Consider the following 23,011-nt stretch of genomic DNA (forward strand, 5'->3'; position numbering starts at 1 on the left):
AATTACCATTTTATATTTTTTATTTTTTCCCTCACTTGACTTTTCAACTTTTTCACCCCGGATGCTTTATCTGGACATGATTCTACACGACCTCCACCAGTCGAAGCTAAAAGTAGTAGTAGTAGTAGTAGTAGTAACATTAACATTATGCCCTCTATTTACAGTCGCTGTACTCATAATATACAGAAGGACGATCGCCTTGTGTTGAGGATCGCCATACTTTCTCATGGCTTCTGGACGGAAATGCTGTAGGAATGGTCAACCGGTGTCGCTCATTCAGCCGTCAAACTTTCAACCGGTTTTCCCCAAGAAGCAACGAGTCAGAGGCCGAGCCTCCTTTGGTCTGTCCTCCACCCATTACGGCGCCTGAGACGCCAAAGCCCCCCACCATTAGCTCTGACAAATTGAAAACACTAGTCATTGGTGACTCCATTACCTGCAGTATTAGACTTAAAAAGAATCATCCAGCGATCATAAACTGTTTACCAGTGGGCAAGGCTACTGACGTTAAGGCTAATCTGAAGATGGTGCTGGCTAAGGCTAAAACTGGTGAGTGTAGAGAGTATAGGGATATTGTTATCCACATTGGCACCAAAGATGTTAGGATAAAACAGTCAGAGGTCACCAAGCGCAACATAGCTTCAGCGTGTAAATCAGCTAGAAAGATGTGTCGGCATCGAGTAATTGTCTCTGACCCCCTCCCAGTTATGGGAAGTGATGAGCTCTACAGCAGAGTCTCACAACTCAATCGCTGGTTGAAAACTTTTTTCTGCCCCTCGCAAAATATATAATTGGCCCTCTTTCTGGGACTCACCCACAAACAGGACCAAGCCTGGCCTGCTGAGGAGTGACATACTCCATCCTAGCTGGAGGGGTGCTCTCATCTTATCTATGAACATAGACAGGGCTCTAGCTCCACCATGAGAGAGGGTGCAGGCTGTTAGCCAGCCTTTCAGCTTAGTGGAGTCTGCCGCTAGTGTAGTCAGCTCAGCTATCCCCTTTGAGACTGTGTCTGTGCCTTGATCTAGGTTGGGAAAAACAAGACATGGGCGTGTTCACTCTAGCTATCCTACTGGAATAAAAACCTCCGTTCCTGTCATTATTGAAAGAGATTGTGATATCTCACATCTCAAAATAGGGCTACTTAATGTTAGGTCTCTCACTTCCAAGGCAGCCATATTCAATTAACTAATCACTGATCATAATCTTGATGTGATTGGACGGACTGAAACATGGCTTAAGCCTGATGAATTTACTGTGTTAAATGAGGCCTCTCCTTCTGGTTACACTAGTGACCATATCCCGCAAAGGTGGGGGTGTTGCTAACTTTTACAATAGCGAATTTCAATTTACAAAAAAAAAAGAATGCATTTTCATCTTTTGAGCTTCTAGTCATGAAATCTATGCAGCCTACTCAATCAATTTTTATAGCTATAGCGTTCCCCACGGAGTTCCCTGAATTCCTATCGGATCTTGTAGTCATGGCAGTCATTTTTGGTGACTTTGATATTCACATGGAAAAGTCCACAGACCCACTCCAAAAGGCTTTCAGAGCCATCATCGACTCAGTGGGTTTTGTCCAACATGTCTCCGGCCCTATGCCACAGTCGTACTCTGGACCAAGTTTTGTCCCGTGGAATAAATATTGTGGATCTTAATGTTTTTCCTCGTAATCCTGGACTATCGGACCACCATTTTATTACGTTTGCAATCGCAACAAATAATCTGCTCAGACCCCAACCAAGGATCATCAAAAGCCGTGCTATGAATTCTCGGACAACCCAAAGATTCCTAGATGCCCTTTCAGACTCCCTCCACCTTCCCAAGGACGTTGGAGTACAAAAATCGGTGAACCACCTAACTGAGGAGCTAAATTTAAACTTGCGTAACACCCTAGATGCAGTCGCACCACTAAAAAAAAGAAAATAAATTGTCATAAGAAACTAGCTCCCTGGTATACATAAAATACCTGAGCCCTTGAACGGAAATGGCGCTACACCAAACTGGAAGTCTTTCGATTATCTTGGAAAGACTGTACCGTGCAGTATCGAAGGGCCCCCACTGCTGCTCGATCATCCTATTTTTCCAACTTAATTGAGGAGAATAAGAACAATCCCAAATGTATTTTGATACTGTCGAAGCTAACTAAAAAGCAGCATTCCCCAAGAGAGGATGGCTTTCACTTCAGTGATAAATTCATGAACTTTGACGAAAAAATCATTATCATAAGAAAGCAAATTACGGACTCCTCTTTAAATCTCCGTATTTCTCCAAAGCTCAGTTGTCCTGAGTCTGCACAACACTGCCAGGACCTAGGACCAAGGGAGACACAAGTTTTTTAAAATCCTAGATCTCTTGACACATTCATGAAAATAGTCATGACCTCTAAACCTTCAAGCTGCATACTGGACCCTGTTCCATCTAAACTACTAAAAAAGCTGCTTCCTGTGCTTGGCCCTCCTATGTTGAACATAGTAAATGCCTCCACTGGATGTGCACCAAACTCACTAAAATTGGTAGTAATAAAGCCTCTCTTGAAAAAGCCAAACCAGAAATATTTAAAAAACTACCCGCCTATATCAAATCTCCCATTCCTCTCAAAGTTTTATAGAAAAAGCTGTTGCGCTACCATATTAAAGACAATGTATACGAAACGCTTCAGTCTGGTTTTAGACCCCATAGCACTGAGACTGCACTTGTGAAGGTGGTAAATTACCTTTTTACCAAGGCTCCCAGTCTGTCCTTGTGCTCCTAGACCTTAGTACTGCTTTTGATACCATTGATCACCACATTATTTTGTAGAGATTGGAAACTCAAATTAGTCTACATGGACAAGTTCTGGCCTGGTTTAGATTTTATTTGTCGGAAGATAACAGTTTGTCCCTGTGGATGGTTTGTCCTTTGACAAATCAACTGTAAAATTTGGTGTTCCTCAAGGTTCCATTTTAGGACCACTATTGTTTTCACTATATATTTTACCTCTTGCTGATGTCATTCGGAAACACAATGTTAACTTTCACTGCTATGTGGACGATACACAGCTGTACATTTCGATGAAACATGGTGAAGCCCCAAAATTGCCCTACCTAGAAGCCTGTGTTTTAGTCATAAGGAAGTGGATGGCGGAAAATGTGTTACTTTTAAACTCAAAACAAAGATGCTCGTTCTAGGTCCCAAGAAACAAAGAGATCTTCAGTTGGATCTGACAATTAATATTGATGGTTGTACTGAGAACTAGCATCTTTGTCAAGGCAAATGGTGGCTACCCTGAAGAATCTCAAATATAAAATATATTTGGATTTGTTTAACACTTTTTTGGTTACTACATGATTCCATATGTCTTATTTCATAGTTTTTATGTTGCCACTATTATTTTATAATGTAGAAAATAGTAAAAATAAAGAAAAACCTTTATGAGTAGGTGTGTCCAAACTTTTGACTGGTACTGTAGGTGTCCTGGAGGGCAGGTAGTTTCGTTGGGTTGGGCAGACCATATACCACCCTCTGGAGAGCTCTGCGGTTGCGGACGGTGCAGTTGCCGACCAGGCGGTGATACAACCCGACAGGATGCTCTCAATTGTGCATCTGTAAAAGTTTGAGGGTTTTAGGGGCCAAGCCAAATTTCTTCAGCCTCCTGAGGTTGAAGAGGCGCTGTTGCGCCTTCTTCACCACGCTGCCTGTGTGGGTGGAGCATTTCAGATCGTCAGTGATGTGTACGCCGAGGAACATTAATCTTTCCTCCTTCACTGCGGTCCCGTCAATGTTGTTAGGGGCATGCTCCCTCTGCTGTTTCCTGAAGTCCACGATACTCGTTTTGTTGAAGTTGAGTGAGAGGTTATTTTTCTGGCACCACTCTCGTAGGGCCCTCATCTCCTTCCTGTAGGCTGTCTCATCATCGTTGGTAATCAGGCCTAATACTTTTGTGTCGTTGGCAAACTTGATGATTGAGTTGGAGACGTGCGTGGTCACGCAGTCATGGGTGAACAGGGAGTACGGGAGGGGGCTGAGCATGCACCCTTCTGGGGCTCCTGTGTTGAGGATCAGCAAAGTGGAGGTGTTGTTTCCTACCTTCACCACCTGGGGGGCGGCCCGTCAGGAACCAGTTGCACAGGGCGGGGTTCAAACCCAGGACCCGAGCTCAATGATGAGCCTGGAGGGTACTAGTGTTGAATGCTGAGCCATAGTCAATGAAGAGCATTCTTACATAGGTATTCTTCTTGTCCAGATGGGATAGGGCATTGTGCAGTGCGATGGCAATTGCATCTTCTGTGGATCTATTGGGGCAGTAAGCAAATTGAAGTGGTTCTAGGGTGTCGGGTAAGGTAAAGGTGATCTGATCCTTAACTAGTCTCTCAAAGCACTTCATGATGACAGAAGTGAGTGCTACGGGGCAATAGTAATTTAGTTCACTTAGTTACCTTTGCCTTCTTAGGTACAGGAACAATGGTGAACATCTTGAAGCAAGTGAGGAGAGCAGACAGGGATTGATTATGTCCTTAAACCCTCCAGCACTCCACAAATGCAGCTTTAAAAGAGTTTGGTCTGATCTAGGTCTTAACATTAGAACCCTCAATTACCTAGTTTATACATGTTTCTAATAATGAATGTATCCAGTGTCTAATGATTTAATCACTCTAGGTGGTACTTACTGATGCTCCACAGATACAGGCTGGTTGACACTGTCAGTGGCCATCTTGTGGTTGGTTTCTGGCACTGCAACTAACAACCAAGAGATTCTTAAATAATTTTTTGGTCCTATCCACAATGTCGCCAATTCGGCACGTCCAGAGTCACCGTTTTTTTTTGTCACGAATTTTAAAAAACGTATTTTTAGTGAAAATGGTTAAAAATTATTTTGGGGGTCCTATCCAGAATGTCGCAAATTCGGCATGTCCGGAGTCACCGTTTATGGGTCACGAATATGATTTTTTCCCCTTCTCTCTCGTGAAAATGGGTTTAAAGAGGGAAAATTCTGTCCTCTCCTCGACTCTTCAGTCTTCCTCTCCATTTCCTGGAAACCGAAAAGTGTGTAGAGTGGTTGAGGAGAGTCAGTTCGTTAGTAGGCGAGCTGAGGAGTGTCCTCCTCACCTCGATAGCCTGCTCTCCCGAAGAATACTGAAGTGCATCTTCCATGGAAGAATTTGGAAATCTGCCCCACACCCTTTGAATCAGCTGTTGTTTAATCAGAGAAAATCATGTTCACATTTAAAAACGATATGCTTACATAACATATGCCATTTAGCAGACATTTTTAAAGTCATGCGTGCATACATTTTACATATGGATGGTCACGGGAATCAAACCTACTAACCTGGCATTACAAGCGCAATGCTCTACCAACTGAGCTTCTTATACTTTTATTAATAACATGTCTTCCACAACTAGCTAAATTTGTATAACTTTACATATTTATTTTGGGGTTACAATCCATGTAAAGGTCATTTGCCTAATGACGAGTGGAGGAGAGTCTAATATCAAACAAGCGCATTTGTTTCAACATTTCCTTTCCTCGCATCCGCTCCTCAATTACCTCTGACATTTTTCAAAAGCAGGTGAGGAGAGGACAGAGTCGAGCAAATCCAATTGAGATTCTCCCCAAGACTAGCCGACATCGTTTTACCCAAACAACAAGAGGCTACATCTTTAGACACAAAGCAGAACAGGGTTGTTTTACCAGTCACATTTTATTATTTTTTTTTTTTGTACATTTCAAGTTGTTTTGATAGATGAGTAGTGGCACAGAAAATCCCATAGCCATTGTTGAATTGAAGGAACTGTGGCATTGTACAGCTTGGAGACTTTGTCAAAGATGATGTAGAATGAAGAGTCATCCTGGGTCGTATTCAGTAGAGCACAACATAGCAAAACATTTTCCAGCGGAAATTAGGTAGTCAGGTAGTCTGTTTTCAGTCTGTATTCTTCCTTTTGGTGTCTAGTGAACACGACCCTGGTAGTGCTGTACATTGATTAACGTATTTTTGTGTGTTATTAATATGATGAGCAACTGCTAGCTTGGTATCACTGTTGTTTCACTTAATTCAGTCTGGTTTTACCAGGCTAAGCACTTGCTGCAAACTCCTATGTTCTGAAAGGGCCTAGGAGCTGTACATGCTGTACGCCTACATGAAGGTCTGGTTGTTTGTTACAGACTAGATAGACGCTTCCTCTAACCACTGACACAGGACCGGATATTTGTCATTAGCCTACTGGTAAAGGTTAGTGCTCTGGGTTATCTGATCCTAGATCTGTGGTTGGGGGAAACTTCTACCTAGAGAGTATCTTACTTGATGATGAGGACCAACTGATCCAAACTCCTGAAACCCTCTGATTTGGTGAATTGGTGAGATTGGTAAAGCCACTGTCGTTCAATTATGAGCACCGGTTATGGCTGGACCATAGTTACAGAAGGAGATCAGTTATCAGCATGTCAGTTATCATGATGTCCAAGATTCCATTCTAGAACCAGAATATCCAAGCAAGTGGAAGATGCAACGGAATCCAAAGATGCCCATTCTTAATCTACGCCGAAAAAGTAATGAAAAGTCACACTTAATGGGATATCACTTGTCAAGGCCCTGCAAGATGTCCCCTTTATTGTAATAAATGATTGAGAACATTTCCCATCCTGTCCTCCTTGTCAGCGATACATTTTTAGATGAAAGTGAATTTGCACACTGTCAACTCCCCCTTTCCCTACAATGTTACATTCACATTAAATGGTGCTACCAAAACTCTCTTTGGATAAAGTGGATGATAGCAGTTCATCCTTGCAGTTATTATTACTCAGCGTAGAGAAGAAAGAATCAACGTTTTGGATTCTGATTATCTGATAGCAGGAAGTAGCTTGTAGCGCTGATGACAAAGAGATTGACCTTGAACACAGTGGCTACAAAACATCTTGAACAGAAAATAGGTAGGACATCTTTTGTTTCAAAACAGCAAGTTTTGTCCCTCCACCACCTATTGTGCCAAAGCATTTCATTTCTCAGTTACCAAACCAGAAACGTTGTTACATCCAGTGCGCCCAACTAAAATATGACTTTCAACACAACAGCATGGTCATTCATGATAACGTTATCGAACGATAATGTGATTATTTATGGAATGAATATCCTTATTTCTAGACTGATTGAGATTGAGATATTGAATGCACATGTCTGTTGCCATACTTGTTGTACTGTGTCATTAATATGTGTAATTTAGATGCTTGCAGATGTGGACTTATGGGTAATGTAGTGTTTTTAGGGTGCGTTTCTCCCAGCTTCCTGTCTGTCCACTGTTACCATGGTTTCCTCAGCTAGATTCTGGAATCACTCATAGGCTAGTCTCAAAGGGGACAGTTAAATGTTCAGGTAAATGTACAGGTAGTGTCGGCCTCCGGTGTGCCCAATATCTCATCGTCCGCCTTTACTGGGTCGTATTCATTAGTGCACACCATAGCAAAACGTTTTGAAACAATTTTTAAAAAAAAATCATATTCTCCCTCTCCATTTTAGTGCATTTTCTTCCGCTTGGTGTCTAGTGAATACGACCCTGGAGTCCCTTTGTCCACTTGTCCAGTCAGATAGAGAGTCAAACAGTTGTCCCCTTACATTCAGTCCCTTTCCAAAGTGTCCAATATGGCGTTGGTTAATGGAGAAGGGTGAGGATTGGAGTGTTAGTTAGATGATGGGAGAAGTACGTATAGAACCACAGAGTTTGCGTTTGGGACCATACTTAATTTCCCAAAAGGGGAAAGTAAGAGACTCTGAGACCCTCCTCCTCAGTCACCTTTGAACAACTGAATCAGATAGGTTCGTTGGGTCAATATGGCCTTCTAAGGGGACGTGTGATGCCTTCTGGAGGTATCAATTGTGTTATCGGATTGCATAGTGGAAGAGAAGAGATCGGGGTAGCCGGTGACTAGAGAGCTGAAATAGATCTGGGTGCAATTCAAGAAAATTACCTAAAGCAGGGATGGGCCATGTTAAGCAACTCAGTCAGGGTCTCAACTTACTGTTGGAATAGAATAGTAGAATTCACAAGGTGCAGTTTTGAAATGTGGTTGTGCATTAGCAGGTTTTCTCTTAAGTCACTCACTCAATTAGCTATGTCAGCTAACAATTATTTTATAAAATGTTTTACTTGTAGTAATCATGGCCGAATACTGACCAGACATGCAGAGCACATGCCCAGGGGCCTTGACCTCCAGGGGGGACCAATTGATTTTGTTAATCACTCTCACTCATATATCATATTAAGATGGCATAAGTCATGGCAAAAATGTGTAGATTTGCAGGAAATTAGTTTTAAAACTGCAAAAATGTATCTCCCACTCCATGGCAAAATGGATAGAATTGCAGAAAAATAGCTGTAAAACTGCAAATTCTTCTCTCTGCCTCATAGCAAAATGAGTAGAATTGCTTGAAATTTGTTATAAAATGGCACACATTTTCCCTCCGCACCATGGCAAAATGTGTAGAATTGCAGGAAATGTACTTCTTTCTCTACACCGTCAAGACGGGGGCCAGTAAAATGTTTTACCTGTGAGGTAGGGGGATGCCAACCAAATCTCGCTTAACGCCACCAAAAGGCTAGGGATGGCCCTAGCTACTGGTATAATGCATTTAGTTAAAATATTTAAGTAGTTTAATTGCACAAATAGATTGATTGTACAAATCAGTGACAGGTGTGGGTATGGATGTGGGTACACAGACCCGTGAGCCACTGCGGCCCCTCATGATGAGTTCAGATTTTTTGTGTCCCCCATCCAAGATCCCCATCCCTGACCTAAAGGGAAACCAGGTATTAACCAGGTATTTGTAGGGAAGGGATCCATCATCCATCCAGATAGCAGATCACTCTGAAAAGTGGACACCTTTTGAGGACCAAGGAGGATCAAATGAAAACCAGGCAGGGATCTAGTTGCGAGTAGGATCCCTCCATCCAGATGCAGATCAGTAGAGGCAAATGGCTAGACTAGATAGCTGAAATTGATCTGGGTGGAAGTTCAGGAGGACCTAGGGGAAACCAGACTCGAGTCAGGGATCTAGTTGGATCTAGTAGATCCCTCTAGATCAGCAGAGGCAGCGTCGGTCGCTCTTGGTGACCTCCTCGGAGGAGTGGACCACGTTGGGAACGAAGCCGCTCTTCACCCCCTCCCAGCCCTCCTGGATAGTGATGTCACCGCTCCTTACCTAGGGTGAAGATACCAAGGTTAGAAGGGACAATGTTGTATTCACATGCTAGCCTGGTCCCAGATCTGTTTGTGCAATCATATCAAATCCTTGTCACTCATGGTCATGCCAAATGTCATGTTTGCCATGGCAAGGAGTTGACATGATAGCACAAACAGATCTGGGACCAGAATATTGACATGCAGAACATTTTGATAATAAACAATTAATCGGACCAGCTGTTGCCATTGCTAAGCTAGCCAAAAGTTGTACAGGACTCAATTTTAATTCTTGACTCAAACTTTGTATCTTCAACCTGGAGCTCCTCACCAGCTGAAAGATGTCCCTGGTCAGCTCCGTGAAGGCGTGCTCCACGTTTATGGCGTCGCGGGCCGAAGTTTCTACGTAACGCATCCCGTAGGCACCGGCGAGTTTCTCAGCCTCCTGACGAGTTACCTGGAGAAAGAAAGATGCGATAGTATTGTCTGTTTATATGGAAATTTGTTGTGCATTATTTATATAATATCATTAGTAAAGGTAGGGGGAAAAATGTATTTATTTCAATGCTCAATCAAACACACACACACACACATCCCACCTACCCCCCTCCACACATACACGTAAACTACTGCAATCTGATAGGCTACCTGGCGCTGAGGTTCCAGGTCACACTTGTGGCCGACCAATAGGAACACAATGCTGTGTGGTTGTACGTGGCTCCGGGCCTCCTCTAGCCAATCATGAACATTCTGGAAGGAACGGCGGTTTGTGATGTCAAACAGGAGGAGCCCGCCCACCGAGTTACGATAGTAGGCTCTGGTGATGGACCTGGAAGAGGGGAGGAGAAAGGGATGAGAGGGTGTTTATGTTAGGAGATGAGAAAGGGAATAGGGAGAGAAGGAGAGATAGACAGGAAGTAGAGGAATGAGAGGAGAGAGATTTGAGAGTGTTAGAAGGAGAGGGGAGACATACAGTGTTAGAATATTGTAGGGAAGGAGGGAGAAATAAAAATAGATATGTGTTGGGAGGCGAGACAAAAGTAGCAAGCAACAGATGTGAAAGTGAGAAAGGGGGAGGAGAGTGTAGTGAGGGAGAGAGGAAGTTTGGCAGAAAAGAGGGAGAGAATGTGAGAGAAGGAAGGAGCAAGAACATGAAGGGGGGAAGAAGTGAGAGGAGGGAAGAAGTGAGAGGAGGGATATGAAAGACATGCGAGGTGTGGGTGATGAGGGAGGGAGGTGCAATGAAAGAACGGAAGAAGAGGAAGACATAGAAAGAGAGGATGAAGATAGGAGGACAGTGGTAAAATCCATATTCAAAATAAATAAATAACCAGTTTAAATGAATCACAGACAAAAGAGCAGGGTATGATGAGGAATTATTATGGAACGCTGACCAAGCAAGGGTGTGTGTGTGTGTTTAAAAGCTGTTAACTCTTTCAATATGTAAAATAAATGTTTATCTATGAAAAGAGACTCCTGCATACTTGTTTTTCCCTTTTTTAGAAACTAAACTATTTATAGGCCTATTCTAACTGTGTCACTGATGTGCCAAAGTGTAAATATTGATGTAGACTAACCTTTGTACCTTATGCACTGTTTCAATAAGGCACTTTTGAATAGTCAAACAACAATATCAGTAGTGGTATGACAAAAACTATCTGGCAGTTTAGACCTTGGTGCAAATGGCAACTGTGGACTATCCTATCCTTTGATATCCTTGTATATACTTTGATCAACAATTATGATTGATAGCCTGACTAATAGAGGGCTCTGAATAAAAATGATGTCTACATTTCATGGTTTGGCCAGCTGCACAAGAAGCATCCTTGATAAACAAGCGCAAGCAAGCGTGATGGATTATACCGACAGCACAGTTTATGCATAATCATCTGTGTGACAGTTCTTATGGAGCCCCCCGCCCCATACCTGAAGCGCTCCTGTCCCGCGGTATCCCAGATCTGTAGCTTGATGCGTTTCCCCGGCTCAATCTCCACCAGGCGAGAGAAGAAATCCACGCCGACCGTCGGGTCACTCACCTGGGCAAACCTTCCCTCCGTGAACCGCCGGATCAGGCACGATTTCCCCACCGTCGAGTCCCCAATGACGATGAGTCTGAACTGGTACAACCATATCGCCTCCATGGTGACTGCTGTCTAGCTTCTGTTCGTAGAATCGTGGTCGGATGGAACACACGCACAGCCACACACACCGTGAGACACAGACACATGCAGGGACACACGCTCACACAGCGCAAAAGCCTGAGTCAGTTAACCCATAACAACAGTGCTTTCAGAAGATAGATAGCCTCGGGCGCCCTGGTGAAAGCCTGTGAGAGAGACCTCGCAGACAGAGGGGCAGCTATAACGGAGATTTCAATTGGTTACTGCCCTCCCTCCTCCACAGCACCGTAGCTTGGCTTCCCAACAGAGCGCAGCCCCTGAATGATAACGAGGCCTTTGGAGAGAGCACAACACCGCTACTCTTTGTGCCCTTGTTTTGTGTCTAAATTCCCTTTGGTGACAAGTAAAAAGCCACGTCTCTTCTGGATTTGACTATGGCTTTGATCTAGGCCTAAGCCCTCCTGCGGTGTTACAATGCCTATTATAGTCCACATGTTTATTTACAAGCATGTGACTATTGGAAATCTGTTTTTAGCCTATATTGGCCAACATTCAAATCCCTTGATTGTGGCAACTTTGATAGCTTGTGTTTTACGTTAGGCTATGAATGAAGCCCCATTGAACTTCCCTTTAGGAAGAATTCAGTTATTCCATTCTGTTTGTAGCCAGTGGCACTTAGGTCAGTTTACATACTCTATTCTATAATCTGTTATTTTCTATTACATATTCTATAGACCTATGCTTATTTAAAACCCTACAATGCACGGATGTATTATGGTATTGCATTCTATGCACAGGCCTGGTTATCCAGTCATCAGACTGCCTCCAGTGACATCTAGACACACCGCCACTTCCTCACTCTGGCTGGCCGGGAATCACACAGTGAGCTTGGTATGCAAACACAACCGTGGACAAACAGATCCCCGAAATAATACCTGGAATATCCACCCCCATAGCTTTGCCTGAGACCGGATATAGGCTTCAGCTAGGGTCTCTGGAGCATTGACATGGACAGTAGCCTAGGCTAGATTGTACCCTACTATGGTAACTACTAGTCATCATAATGTCTATTGTATTGTTTACCGTGGGTATTTCACATCAGGTGCTTTTGGATAAACACAAATATGTTTAATTACATGGACAGTCTATTGTACAGAAGCCATTACTGTAAAGAACTAATAGAGGGTTGTAAAGGTTAGATATTTCACATCAGGTGCTTTTGCATTAAATATCAACTGATTTATTCCAGATTCAATTAATAGATCCCTCCATTTTGCCTTATGGTAGGATCATTGCTTATTTTAGTCTTACAGGCATCATTTCACCCGATATGTCAGTAATGGTAAATGGAATGGAGAACAGTAGAATATAATCTCCACGATTATTTGATGCAGAAGTGCATTAGACAACATCACTTCTGTCGCTCTCACAATAGGCTTTCAAGACCAAGTAGTGTCGCTGTTTTTATTTCTCGCATCATTATGCTCAAATAAGAAGGCCTTGTATAGTTCACATTTGCTAGAAAGGCCTATTGCCTAAGAGAGAACGAAATGGTTTCATCTTACGTGGTTTGGTCGCGCGGCTCAGAACCCGACTGCTGCAGGTTCCATTGCATTGAGAAGCTTTCGTAGAACAAACGCCCGAAATAACGTCTCACAGCAACGCATGAACAGCAGTTTACAATTGCCCTGCGGAAATCTACCAACGGGTCTTCGTTGTGATGTCTTTATAACGGTCTATTAATGACTCCCTAGAAAAATTCAAAGCACGCTTTACTCCCCAGAATGCTATCATTTGTGAATGACAGCCTAGGTCTACACTGTTGTTTTGAAATCACACAACTGTAAAATGTGATAGACCTATGGCAAAAATTCTGAAGGTTAATTTTGTTTTCACTCCTCTCCTTATCTCGTTTTGTGTTTTTGAAGGAAGCTAAACTAAATAAATGTTGCCGCTGATGAAATTGCAGCGCGAGCAGCACCATCACAGACCCTGACTCATTCCACCGCCCAGCCCGCATCAGCACCTCTACTACCGTAAACATCAATATCGACGCGCACAAACACTTTATCCGCATATCTAGAAAAAAAACACAGCGACACAAAACGTTGTTAATAAAACCATTAGAGCAATGACATGTAGATCAATGTCCTTGTTCTTAAGTCGTTTTATGAAATGTAATTCATTTGACCTATTGGCTACCATTTTTGGTAGGTTATTGAAGAACCTCTCACCAATAGTCTTTTATAGCCTATCCAACAATATTAGTAAGCTAAAAGGCAAAAATATAGATAGGGCCACTGCCACTAAATATTCAAGTTTTAGACCATATATACTGCGTACCAGACATGAAACATATTTTGGACTTTAACTGATATAACGATTTATAATCGTGAGTGTAAAACTGACAATATTGTACGCGCGTAAAGATTACATAACATTGTATGTTTGGTTACCACAGCTGCTTGTGCGTTGATCCGGATACAGTGTATCAAATACGCTGGATATGTAGTTCGTTTCCTTTCCCCCAGCAGGAAAGTGGTGGACAGAAAGTACAGTGAACTATTGACTTACTGTATGTACACAACTTTATCAGTAAACTAAAGGGCTGTGGTTTCCTAATCTCCAAACAGTTGACGGGCAGATGCAGAAGCTTCATGCGCAGATTAATGGCAACGGCTTCCAGGCGAGATGTGCGCGCACACACACCGTAGACTGTTTGACCAAAATTGACAGTTTGTGGATGAAATGCGCTGACTACTCTTTTTAGAAGTTCTCATTTTTTTGCTCTGGATGGAATGAAGGTTGGGTAGGAGAAAGAACGAGAGAGAAATAATGAACGTTTGGTAAGAGAGAAGGGTCGCCCAAAGGATACATTGCATGCCTCTGATATAAGGACATGTATGGAATAGAACAATTGCAAGAAAGGAAGACCATTTCGGAATATTTTTGTGCATGCACATTTTGAATAAAAGAGGGAGAAGTTCCTCTTATTTTCTGTCTTCATAAATTCATTAATATTGTTTTCTCCTGCTACTAAGATTTTGACAACCATTCACCTTTGACATACAGGCAACTTCAGGTAACGGAAAAAAGAGCTGCTGAAAAGTGGACCCATATGAAATAGAAAACTGAAAAAAGAGGACACTGACTTTTGTAATATTATTTTCACATAGGATATTACATTCTATGTGAACAACTAAGTTGTAGCCTATATATTTTTCTATATCAAGCCATAACCCAACCATGCAGCAGGAACGCTTGCTGAAGGTTCTAGTCATCGGTGACCTGGGGGTCGGGAAGACGTCCATAATAAAGCGTTATGTCCATCAGATATTCGCCCAACATTACAGAGCCACCGTCGGAGTCGACTTCGCCCTCAAACTCCTCAATTGGGATCACAAGACGGTCGTGCGACTGCAGCTGTGGGACATCGCAGGTTGGTAAACTAATTACGAGTAATCTTCTTCGACAGTTCGCCTACCTTTACTTTTATAACTGTTATATTTGATTTGATACACAAGTTTAAAATATGTCAAAAATATTTCACGCACATGGTATGGTGTCTGTAATAGTGGAACATGGCCAGTTGGTAAACTAATTACGCATAGAATAAGAGTAGGCCTATTAGCTCTGCTACATTTAGTTTTATAACTCCTTTATTTTATTTGAGAATGGAACTTTAACAATAGGTAGTTACACACACACACACACACACACACACACACACACACACACACACACACACACACACACACACACACACACACACACACACACACACACACACACACACACACACACACACACACACACACACACACACACACACACACACACACACACACACACACACACGTGTAATAGTAGTAGCCTGACCAACCCATTCTTGAGCCTCTCTATATTTCACATGACCTGATAATCGACATATAACTGACATGACCTGATGTAAAGGCCCTGACATACACTGTCCTATAAAACAGTGTAATAGTGTGAGTGTTGGTGTATGTGTGCGTGTGTACGTGCATGCCTGGCTGTGTATGCATTCATGTGTGCATGCGCGCGTCTGTATGTGTGTGGAATTGACCCTTTCAGTCAATGCACATGCACTAGACATTTTAAGACTCGCACACATCGCACCGAATGTGGATCTAGCTATTGTCTGCTGATCGTTCCTCGTAGATTACGTTTTTCAAATCGGTGCTCACTCGGTTCGCGAATTACGTTCAGAGGTAGGAAGTACTCTCGGCCAGCAAACGCTATGGGTGTGTCTGAGCTTCTATGGTGCTGTATCTCTAAACGTCAGCAGACTTTTCCTCCGTATCATCTCAACGGTAGATAATGACCTCATCACATCATGTCTAGGGGAGGGAGAGGGAGGGGGTGTGCCCAGGTTAATGAAACCACAATGTTGACCAAATGAATCCGTACAGCCTAATAATAATTCATAATAGATCAATCATTTAGTTTTTACATATACATACATTTCATATCAATATTAATATAATCCAAGTTTTTCTCATAATAGTATAAACAAGTGTCAATAATCACCCACTGTCTGGTTCATAATAATTAACTATTCCCCCCTGAGACAGTCCCCATGCATTGTTTCACAAGATATGATTGCAAACATGACATTCATTGAAATTAAGCTGCAACAATGAAGGGCTTTCAGCGCAGGGCAGGAAAGGAAAAAGAAAGAAACAAGATGTATGTTTTGCCCATGTATCTGATGCTGTCTGGCCAAAAACAGAATGGCATGTCATACTCTTTTTGGCCAGACACAGCATCAGATACATGGGCTACATACAGTATATAGTAAGACAGAGGGGCGCTGTTTCGCTCACTTGAATGCTTTCTCCGGTGAGATAGTTTCAGCCACTTGCGAATTGAAGGAAAGTTGAAGGGTGCACTGTGCACTGTTCAGATGCTGGGATTATTTTGGATGAATGTGCGACGGTAACCTACTTTTTTAAGTGATTTGTTTGACAATAAGATGAAAACATCATGACTGGTTGTGTTCATGGCACATTAACAGGTAATACATTTTTACAGTTAAATGAAAGGCCTCAGACTGGCCTTTTGCTGATCTAGGATCAGGTTCACCCCTATCCATTGAGTCTTATTAATTTAGACAATGCATGTAGGCAGTGGAAAGACAGAGATAGACATTGTAGGAGAACATAGCAGGAAAACCAGTGTGATGGTATTTACACTATTGGCAGTGACAACCAGTGACATTTCAAACCGTATTCTGTAAGTTATGTGTTAATGTTAGAAAGACCCTGTTCTCTCTCTCTCTCTCTCTCTCTCTCTCTCTCTCTCTCTCTCTCTCTCTCTCTCTCTCTTTCTCTCTCTCAGCTGTATGTATCATGGTTACTCACTGGTATATTACAGTCATGTGAGAGAGGTTAACTTCCGGGAGAAATGCCATTTATATGTCAACACTCACTTAAACACACACACGCACACATACACACATAAATACACACACACACACACACACACACACACACACACACACACACACACACACACACACACACACACACACACACACACACACACACACACACACACACACACACACACACACACACACACACACACTTGAAATGTCTCAACACATTGGAGTATCGCTTTGCTTCTTAAGTCACTTCATTGAGAAATATTCATTGTTGTTATGTTGTTGATTTAGATGGTATAGTTGTAGATGTTGTTGTTGGTGCTGTTGTTGTTATATCATTGTTGTTGTTGTTTTTCCCCAGGCCAGGAGCGCTATGGCAACATGACACGGGTTTACTACCGCGAGGCTGTAGGAGCGTTGGTGATCTTTGACATGACGCGGGCCTCTACCTTCCAGGCTGTCCTCAAGTGGAAGGGAGACCTCGACTCCAAGGTAAGAGATACATTATTACTTTAACATGCTTAGAACTAGTCATAATGAAGTATACATGCAGGTTGTACTATACAGTGAGGTGGTAGGCCTGTATCCTGAGTGGCTCAACTAGTACTATCCTCCCTTCAAATAAAACATCTCCACCGTTGTTTTCATTTCATAAAGACTTTTTATTTTTTATGTTTTACGTTTGTTAAGATCCTTCTCTCCTCTCATCCATCTCACCCCTCACTCCCATTTTCTCTATATTTCCTTGCACTTACATCTTCTCCCCCATTTTTCTCTCCAACCCCCCCTCTCTCTCCCTCACCTCACATCCCTCCCAGGTTGCTCTGGGTAACGGGAGGCCAGTTCCGGCCGTCTTATTGGGTAATAAATGTGACCAGCTGAGTACGGGTCTCTGTTCCAAACTGCCCAAACTGGAGAACTTCACTAGAGACCACGGCTTTGTAGGGTGGTACGAGACCTCCGCCAAGGTGAGGGGTGTGTGTATGTGAGAGAGAGCAAGACCATGGTTTCGTAGGTGTGGTAAGAGGTCAAGGGTCACGACATGGGGTCGCGGCATAGAGAGGGATGGGTCTCTATTGTTGCTGTATGTAGTGTATATCAGGGGATACAAGCTTTGTGTTTGGAAATGTTAAGAGACGTTGTGTGTGTTAGCAGACAATGTTTTGTGTGTATGAGTTGCTTTCTGGAATGAAAAAAGCGTCATTATACCTACTTACTGCTAGCTGAGTGAGGGATTGTGTCTGTGCATATAAAGACTGTATTTTTTCCTTCCCATTCTCTTGCTCTCGCTATCTTTCCCTCACCCCCTCTCTTTCTCTTGCTCTCGTGTCTCTCTCTCACACAAACATCTCTCTCTCTTTGCCCTTCAATTCTTTACCCCTCTCTCCCCTCTCAGGACAACATCAACATCGACGCGGCCATCATGTGTTTGGTAGAGAGCATCATGGCTGTAGAAGAGGAGAGGCCGCCAGCTGGAGATCCTAGAGACCCTAGCGTCCTGGTCTCACCACGCTTTGACTATAATAGGACAGGGATGGCTGGGCTGCCTGGGTGCGATGGGTGTAAAAAGCGACCTCTGCCTGGCCGAAGGGAGATGGGGGATATTTGAGGGATGAGAGATGGGGGGGGAGTGGAGGAGAGAGGATTGCGAGCTTTCTAGTTGTGATGGGTATAATAAGTTAACTTTGCCGGGCCAGAGGGACATGGGCGATATCTGAAGGGGGGATTGAGGGAGAGAGAAGGACAGTGGCTTTTGACTCCAACGAACTCTCTATGCTAGGATGGAAGGGGACCGAGGGGGAGAGATGAAGGAAGAGATGGGAAGGAGTAGGGGGATAGAGAGACACGCAGAGAGAGAGGGGGATGGGAAATATAGTGTGTGTAAAAGAGAGAGCGATAGTAGCATGAAGCAGTAGATATGGATGGACTGCTACAAAGGGTCATGTGAACTGAGCTAAGCCTGGATGACATGAGAGATCTAATCACATCACAGTGGAGGACAGAAGCATCCACATTGGCAAGGAAACAGCTGTGATGTTATCAATAGCGTTGCTATTGCAACACACTCATCACGAAGGCTGCTTTTGTAAATCCACTCTGGCCATCTATTCCGATTTCAGAGCACTCTCATCTGAGTGTGTCAGAGCGGCAGAACAACTGATGAATTTACAAACTTTCAACACCCGCTGAATAAGACCGGTGTCAATAAACGTCTGCAAGAAAACGTCATTCAATTGTTGCCAGGAGCACAGTTACAGTCACTAATGCTCTAGATAACACGAAAACAGCCCCTGCTAGGGTGAGTAAAATGGCCAGTGAGGTGTTCTCTCATATGTGTCTAGAAGTAGTTAGTGAGCTAGCCAACTTTAGTCAGTTAGCTTGGGTGCTTGTTGCGAGGGTCAGAACACTCGGATCAACCCTTGTCCACGGGCCAGAGCGTCCAGTTAGTGCTCTGAACACTCCGAGAGCAAAAACGCTCTGATTTTACAATCTGACAATGCTCTGAATTTACAAACGACCCAGAGTGTACTATGACACACTGGAGGCAATTTATGAACACACCCATAGTGAAAAAGAGACAGTGTCGTTCTATACCAAAATAATGTGTGTAATATTTTGAAGCAAATATCATTTTAAGGGAGTATGTTAGGCACGTACGTTCTCTTCGCCTGGCTGAGTTCTGCTAGGAGCAAACCAACCTAGCATGTGGACGCTTTTAGTCTGTGATAATGAAACCGGGAGGCTGAAAGGTGTAAGTTAGTCTGTGTCTCAAATTGCACCCTATTTAGTAGTAATTATGGGGATTCTTTGAAATACAGTTACACATCACAATACTATTTTGGACGATATTGTATCGATACTTTAATTGGCTCCAAGTATGGATATTTTATTTATTTTTACTAGCTAACTTTAGCTAACGTTAGTCAGCTGTACCTGCACCAAAATTACGGTATTTTTATTCTATAGAATTTTCTCCATCTACTTTTTAAATAGTGAGACACCATGTTTTCAGCACTTTTACTTCCGTGACTGATCAAAACAAATGTTAGTATGCTCTCTCTTGCATTTCTGCAGCAGACATATGTTTAAAACATCAAATTGCAATAGAATCACAGTATTGAGTCGCAATACATATAGAATAGTGAGAATCGCAATAATATCATATTGTGAGGTCCCTGGCAATTCCCAGCCCTATTCAGTAGTGCAGTATGTAGGGAATGGGGTGCCATTTGAGACAACCTTAGTTAGCACATATGCCTTCAGAAAGTATTCACACTCCTTGACTTTTTGCACATTTTGTTGTGTTACAGCCTGAATTTAAAATGTATCAAATTTAGATTTTGTGTCACTGGATAACACCCCATAATGTCAAAGTGGAATACATTTTTAAATATTTTTTTTACAATTAATAAACATGAAAAGCTGAAATGTCTTATGTTAATAAGTCTTCAACCCCTTTGTTATGGCAAGCCTGAAAAGTTCAGGAGTAAAAATGTGCTTAACAAGTCACATAATAATTTTGATGGACTTGCTCTGTGTGCAATAATAGTGTTTATTAACATGATTTCTTTATGAATACTTCATCTCTGTACCCCACACGTACAATTATTTGTAAGGTCCCTCAGTTGAGCAGTGAATTTCAAACACAGATTCAACCACAAAGACCAGGAAGGTTTTCCAATGCCTCGCAAAGAAGGGCACCTATTGGTTGATGGGTAAAAATAAAGAAAGCAGATATTGAATATCCCTTTGAGCATGGTGAAGTTATTAATTACACTTTGGATGGTGTATCAGTACACCCAGTCACTACAGATACAGGCGTCTTTCCTAAGTCTGTTGCCGGAGAGGAAGGAAACCACTCGGGGATTTTACCATGAGGTCAATGGTGACTTTAAAACAGTCACAGTGTTGAATGGCTGTGATAAGAGAAAACTGAAGATGGATCAACAACAGTGTAGTTACTCCACAATACTAACCTAAATGAGAGTGAAAAGATGGAAGCCTGTACAGAATAAAAAATTACAAAACATGCATCCTGTTTGTGATAAGGCACTAAAGTAAAACTGCAAAAAATGTTCACTTTATGTCCTGAATACATAAAAAAAAATATTATGTTTTGGGAAAATCCAACACAACTTATCACTGAGTACAGCTTTTCATATTTTCAAGCATGGTGGTGGCTGCATCATGTTATGGGTATGCTTGTCATCGGCAAGGACTAGGGAGTTTTAAGGATGAAAAGAAACGGAATAGAGCTATGCACAGGCAAAATCCTAGAGGAAAACCTGGTTCAGTCTGTTTTCCCTGTTTTTTACCTTTCAGCAGGACAATAACCTAAAACACAAGGCCAAATATACCCTGGAGTTGCTTACCAAGACGACATTGAATGTTAGAGCTTTGGCTTAAATCGGCTTGAAAATCTGTGGCAAGACATGAAAATGGCTGTCTAGAAATGATCAACAACTAACTTGACAGAGCTTGAAGAATTTTTAAAAGAATAGCGTGCAAATATTGTACAACCCAGGTGTGAAAAGCTCTTAGAGACTTACCCAGAAATACTTGTAATCATAGCCAAAGGTGATTCTATCGACTGACTCGTGTGTGAATACTTATGTAATTGAGATATTTATATATTTAATTTTCAATAAATTTGCTGCAATTTCTGAAAATATGTTTTCAATTTGTCATTATGGGGTAATGTTTGTAGATAGGTTAGAAAAAATAATCAATTTGTAATGAACACGAGGGGAGACAGAGAGCTGTTTTTAAGCGCAGGGCGCAGCAGGTGTTTATTGCAAATGACCACAGGAGGAGGCTCTAAACTTCCTCTATTGAGATGAGAGAACCTTCCAGAAGGACAGCCATCTCTGCAGCACTCCACCAATCAGGCCTTCATGGTAGAGGGGCCACTCGGAAGCCACTCCTCAATAAAAGGCACATGACAGCCCTCTTGGAGTTTGCCTAAAGACACCTAAAGACTCTCTGGTCTGATGAAACCAAGATTGAACTCTTATGCCTGAATGCCAAGCATCACATCTGGAGAAACCTGGCACCTTCCTTATGATGAAGCATGGTGGTGGCAGTGTCATGCTGTGAAGATGATTTTCATTGGCAGGGACTGGGAGACTAGTCAGGATTGAGGCAAAGATGAACGGAGCAAAGTACAGCGAGATCTTTGATGAGAGCCTGTTCAAGAGCAGTCAGGACCTCAGACTGGGGTGAAGGTTCACCTTCCAACAGGACAATGACCCCAAGCACACAGCCAAGACAATGCAGGAGTGGCTTCGGGACAAGTCTCTGAATGTCCTTGAGTTGCCCAGCCAGAGCCCGATCGAACATCTTTGGATAGACCTGAAAATAGCTGTGCATCAACAATCCCCATCCAACCTTTTATTTATTTATTTTTATGTAACCTTTATTTAAATAGGCAAGTCAGTTAAGCATATATTCTTATTTATTCTAACCAGGGTGTCTCTAGTGATGCCTCTAGCACCGAGATGCAGTGCCTTAGACCATTGCGCCTCTCGGGAGCCCAAGAAAGAACCTGACAGAGCTTGAGAGGCTCTGCAGAGAAGAATGAGAGAAACTTCCCAAATATAGGTGTGTAGCGTCATACCCAAGAAGACTCAAGGCTGTAATCACTGCCAAAGGTGCTTCAACAAAGTACTGAGTAAAGGGTCTGAATACTTATGTAAATGTGATATTTCAGTTTTTTATTTTTAATAAATTAGCAGGAGATAATAAAAACCTGATTTTGCTCTGTCATTATGGGGTATTGTGTATAGCTTGATGAGGGGTGTTGGGGATTAATCAGAATAGCTGGGTAACATAGATAAGATGTTTTATTTTCATTATATGCTTGTGAGTTACTTCTCATTTAGAATGTATCTTGTTGTACTATAGTGGGGGCCATTTGCAGTTATCCTTTCTCTGTCCTGGGTTCAGTTACTTGGGCCGCAGAGAGGGGAGAGGTCAAGCTTGTCTTCATATGTAAACACATCTTTTAAACCATGTGAAGGGATGATTGAGGGGGAACCAATTATCTCTTGGCTCCACAATGTCTGTGTGCCAATCACTGTGATCTTGTCCAGGAGGGGTGTATTTGATATATGGTAGTTTTTGGTCCTGAGTGGTACCAAGAGCGAAATAAGAACATAGTTTAGGAGACAAAGCTGAAAGATAATTTATAGCCAATGCTGTCTGGCTATGTGTGTCTTTGCTATAAAGGATCTCAGTTGCAATGTGTAAGCACTCTCAGAGAATTCATTTATAGACACTGAATTAATCTGAGAGTCACAGGGTTGTGATGGAGCTCATATAATTAAAGAT

At 42.4% G+C, this 23,011-nt stretch overlaps 2 protein-coding genes across 3 annotated transcripts; one reads left to right on the top strand and one right to left on the bottom strand.

Annotated features, from left to right (window-relative positions):
- Positions 1-5,665: 5,665 nt before the first annotated feature.
- On the bottom strand, positions 5,666-13,288 carry LOC118392224 (ras-related protein Rab-39B-like). Of its 2 annotated transcripts, XM_035783968.2 has the most exons (5): positions 12,840-13,288; positions 11,081-11,314; positions 9,803-9,983; positions 9,486-9,611; positions 5,666-9,176 (listed from the first exon to the last, which is right to left on the bottom strand). In XM_035783968.2, exons 2-5 carry the CDS (start codon positions 11,293-11,295, stop codon positions 9,057-9,059), a joined length of 642 nt encoding a protein of 213 aa, XP_035639861.1. In that variant the 5' UTR covers positions 11,296-11,314; positions 12,840-13,288; the 3' UTR covers positions 5,666-9,056. The 2 variants fall into 2 exon arrangements, with proteins under 2 accessions (XP_035639861.1, XP_052315984.1); XM_052460024.1 differs by lacking the exon at positions 12,840-13,288 and having other exon boundaries at positions 11,081-12,776.
- A 483-nt stretch (positions 13,289-13,771) lies between these two features.
- On the top strand, positions 13,772-22,958 carry LOC118392225 (ras-related protein Rab-38). The gene is made up of 4 exons (XM_035783969.2): positions 13,772-14,713; positions 17,043-17,173; positions 17,500-17,649; positions 18,078-22,958. The coding sequence occupies exons 1-4, from the start codon at positions 14,521-14,523 to the stop codon at positions 18,288-18,290; spliced, it is 687 nt and encodes a 228-aa protein (XP_035639862.1). The 5' UTR covers positions 13,772-14,520; the 3' UTR covers positions 18,291-22,958.
- The last annotated feature ends 53 nt before the right edge of the window (positions 22,959-23,011 follow it).

This window comes from Oncorhynchus keta, chromosome 13, assembly GCF_023373465.1.
Source record: "Oncorhynchus keta strain PuntledgeMale-10-30-2019 chromosome 13, Oket_V2, whole genome shotgun sequence".
In the NCBI taxonomy this organism is placed as follows: domain Eukaryota; kingdom Metazoa; phylum Chordata; class Actinopteri; order Salmoniformes; family Salmonidae; genus Oncorhynchus; species Oncorhynchus keta.

Bases quoted from the DNA above. Each gene is read 5' to 3' on its own strand.
- LOC118392224 (XM_035783968.2), bottom strand. From the start codon at position 11,295: ATGGAGGCGATATGGTTGTACCAGTTCAGACTCATCGTCATTGGGGAC. The intron at 9,612-9,802 runs GTAGCCTATCAG...TTCTTTCTCCAG, and splicing joins ACCTGGAACCTCAGCGCCAG to GTAACTCGTCAGGAGGCTGA. The intron at 9,177-9,485 runs GTGAGGAGCTCC...TCTTCACCCTAG, and splicing joins CCAGGGACATCTTTCAGCTG to GTAAGGAGCGGTGACATCAC.
- LOC118392225 (XM_035783969.2), top strand. From the start codon at position 14,521: ATGCAGCAGGAACGCTTGCTGAAGGTTCTAGTCATCGGTGACCTGGGG. The intron at 17,174-17,499 runs GTAAGAGATACA...CATCCCTCCCAG, and splicing joins AGGGAGACCTCGACTCCAAG to GTTGCTCTGGGTAACGGGAG. The intron at 17,650-18,077 runs GTGAGGGGTGTG...CTCCCCTCTCAG, and splicing joins GGTACGAGACCTCCGCCAAG to GACAACATCAACATCGACGC.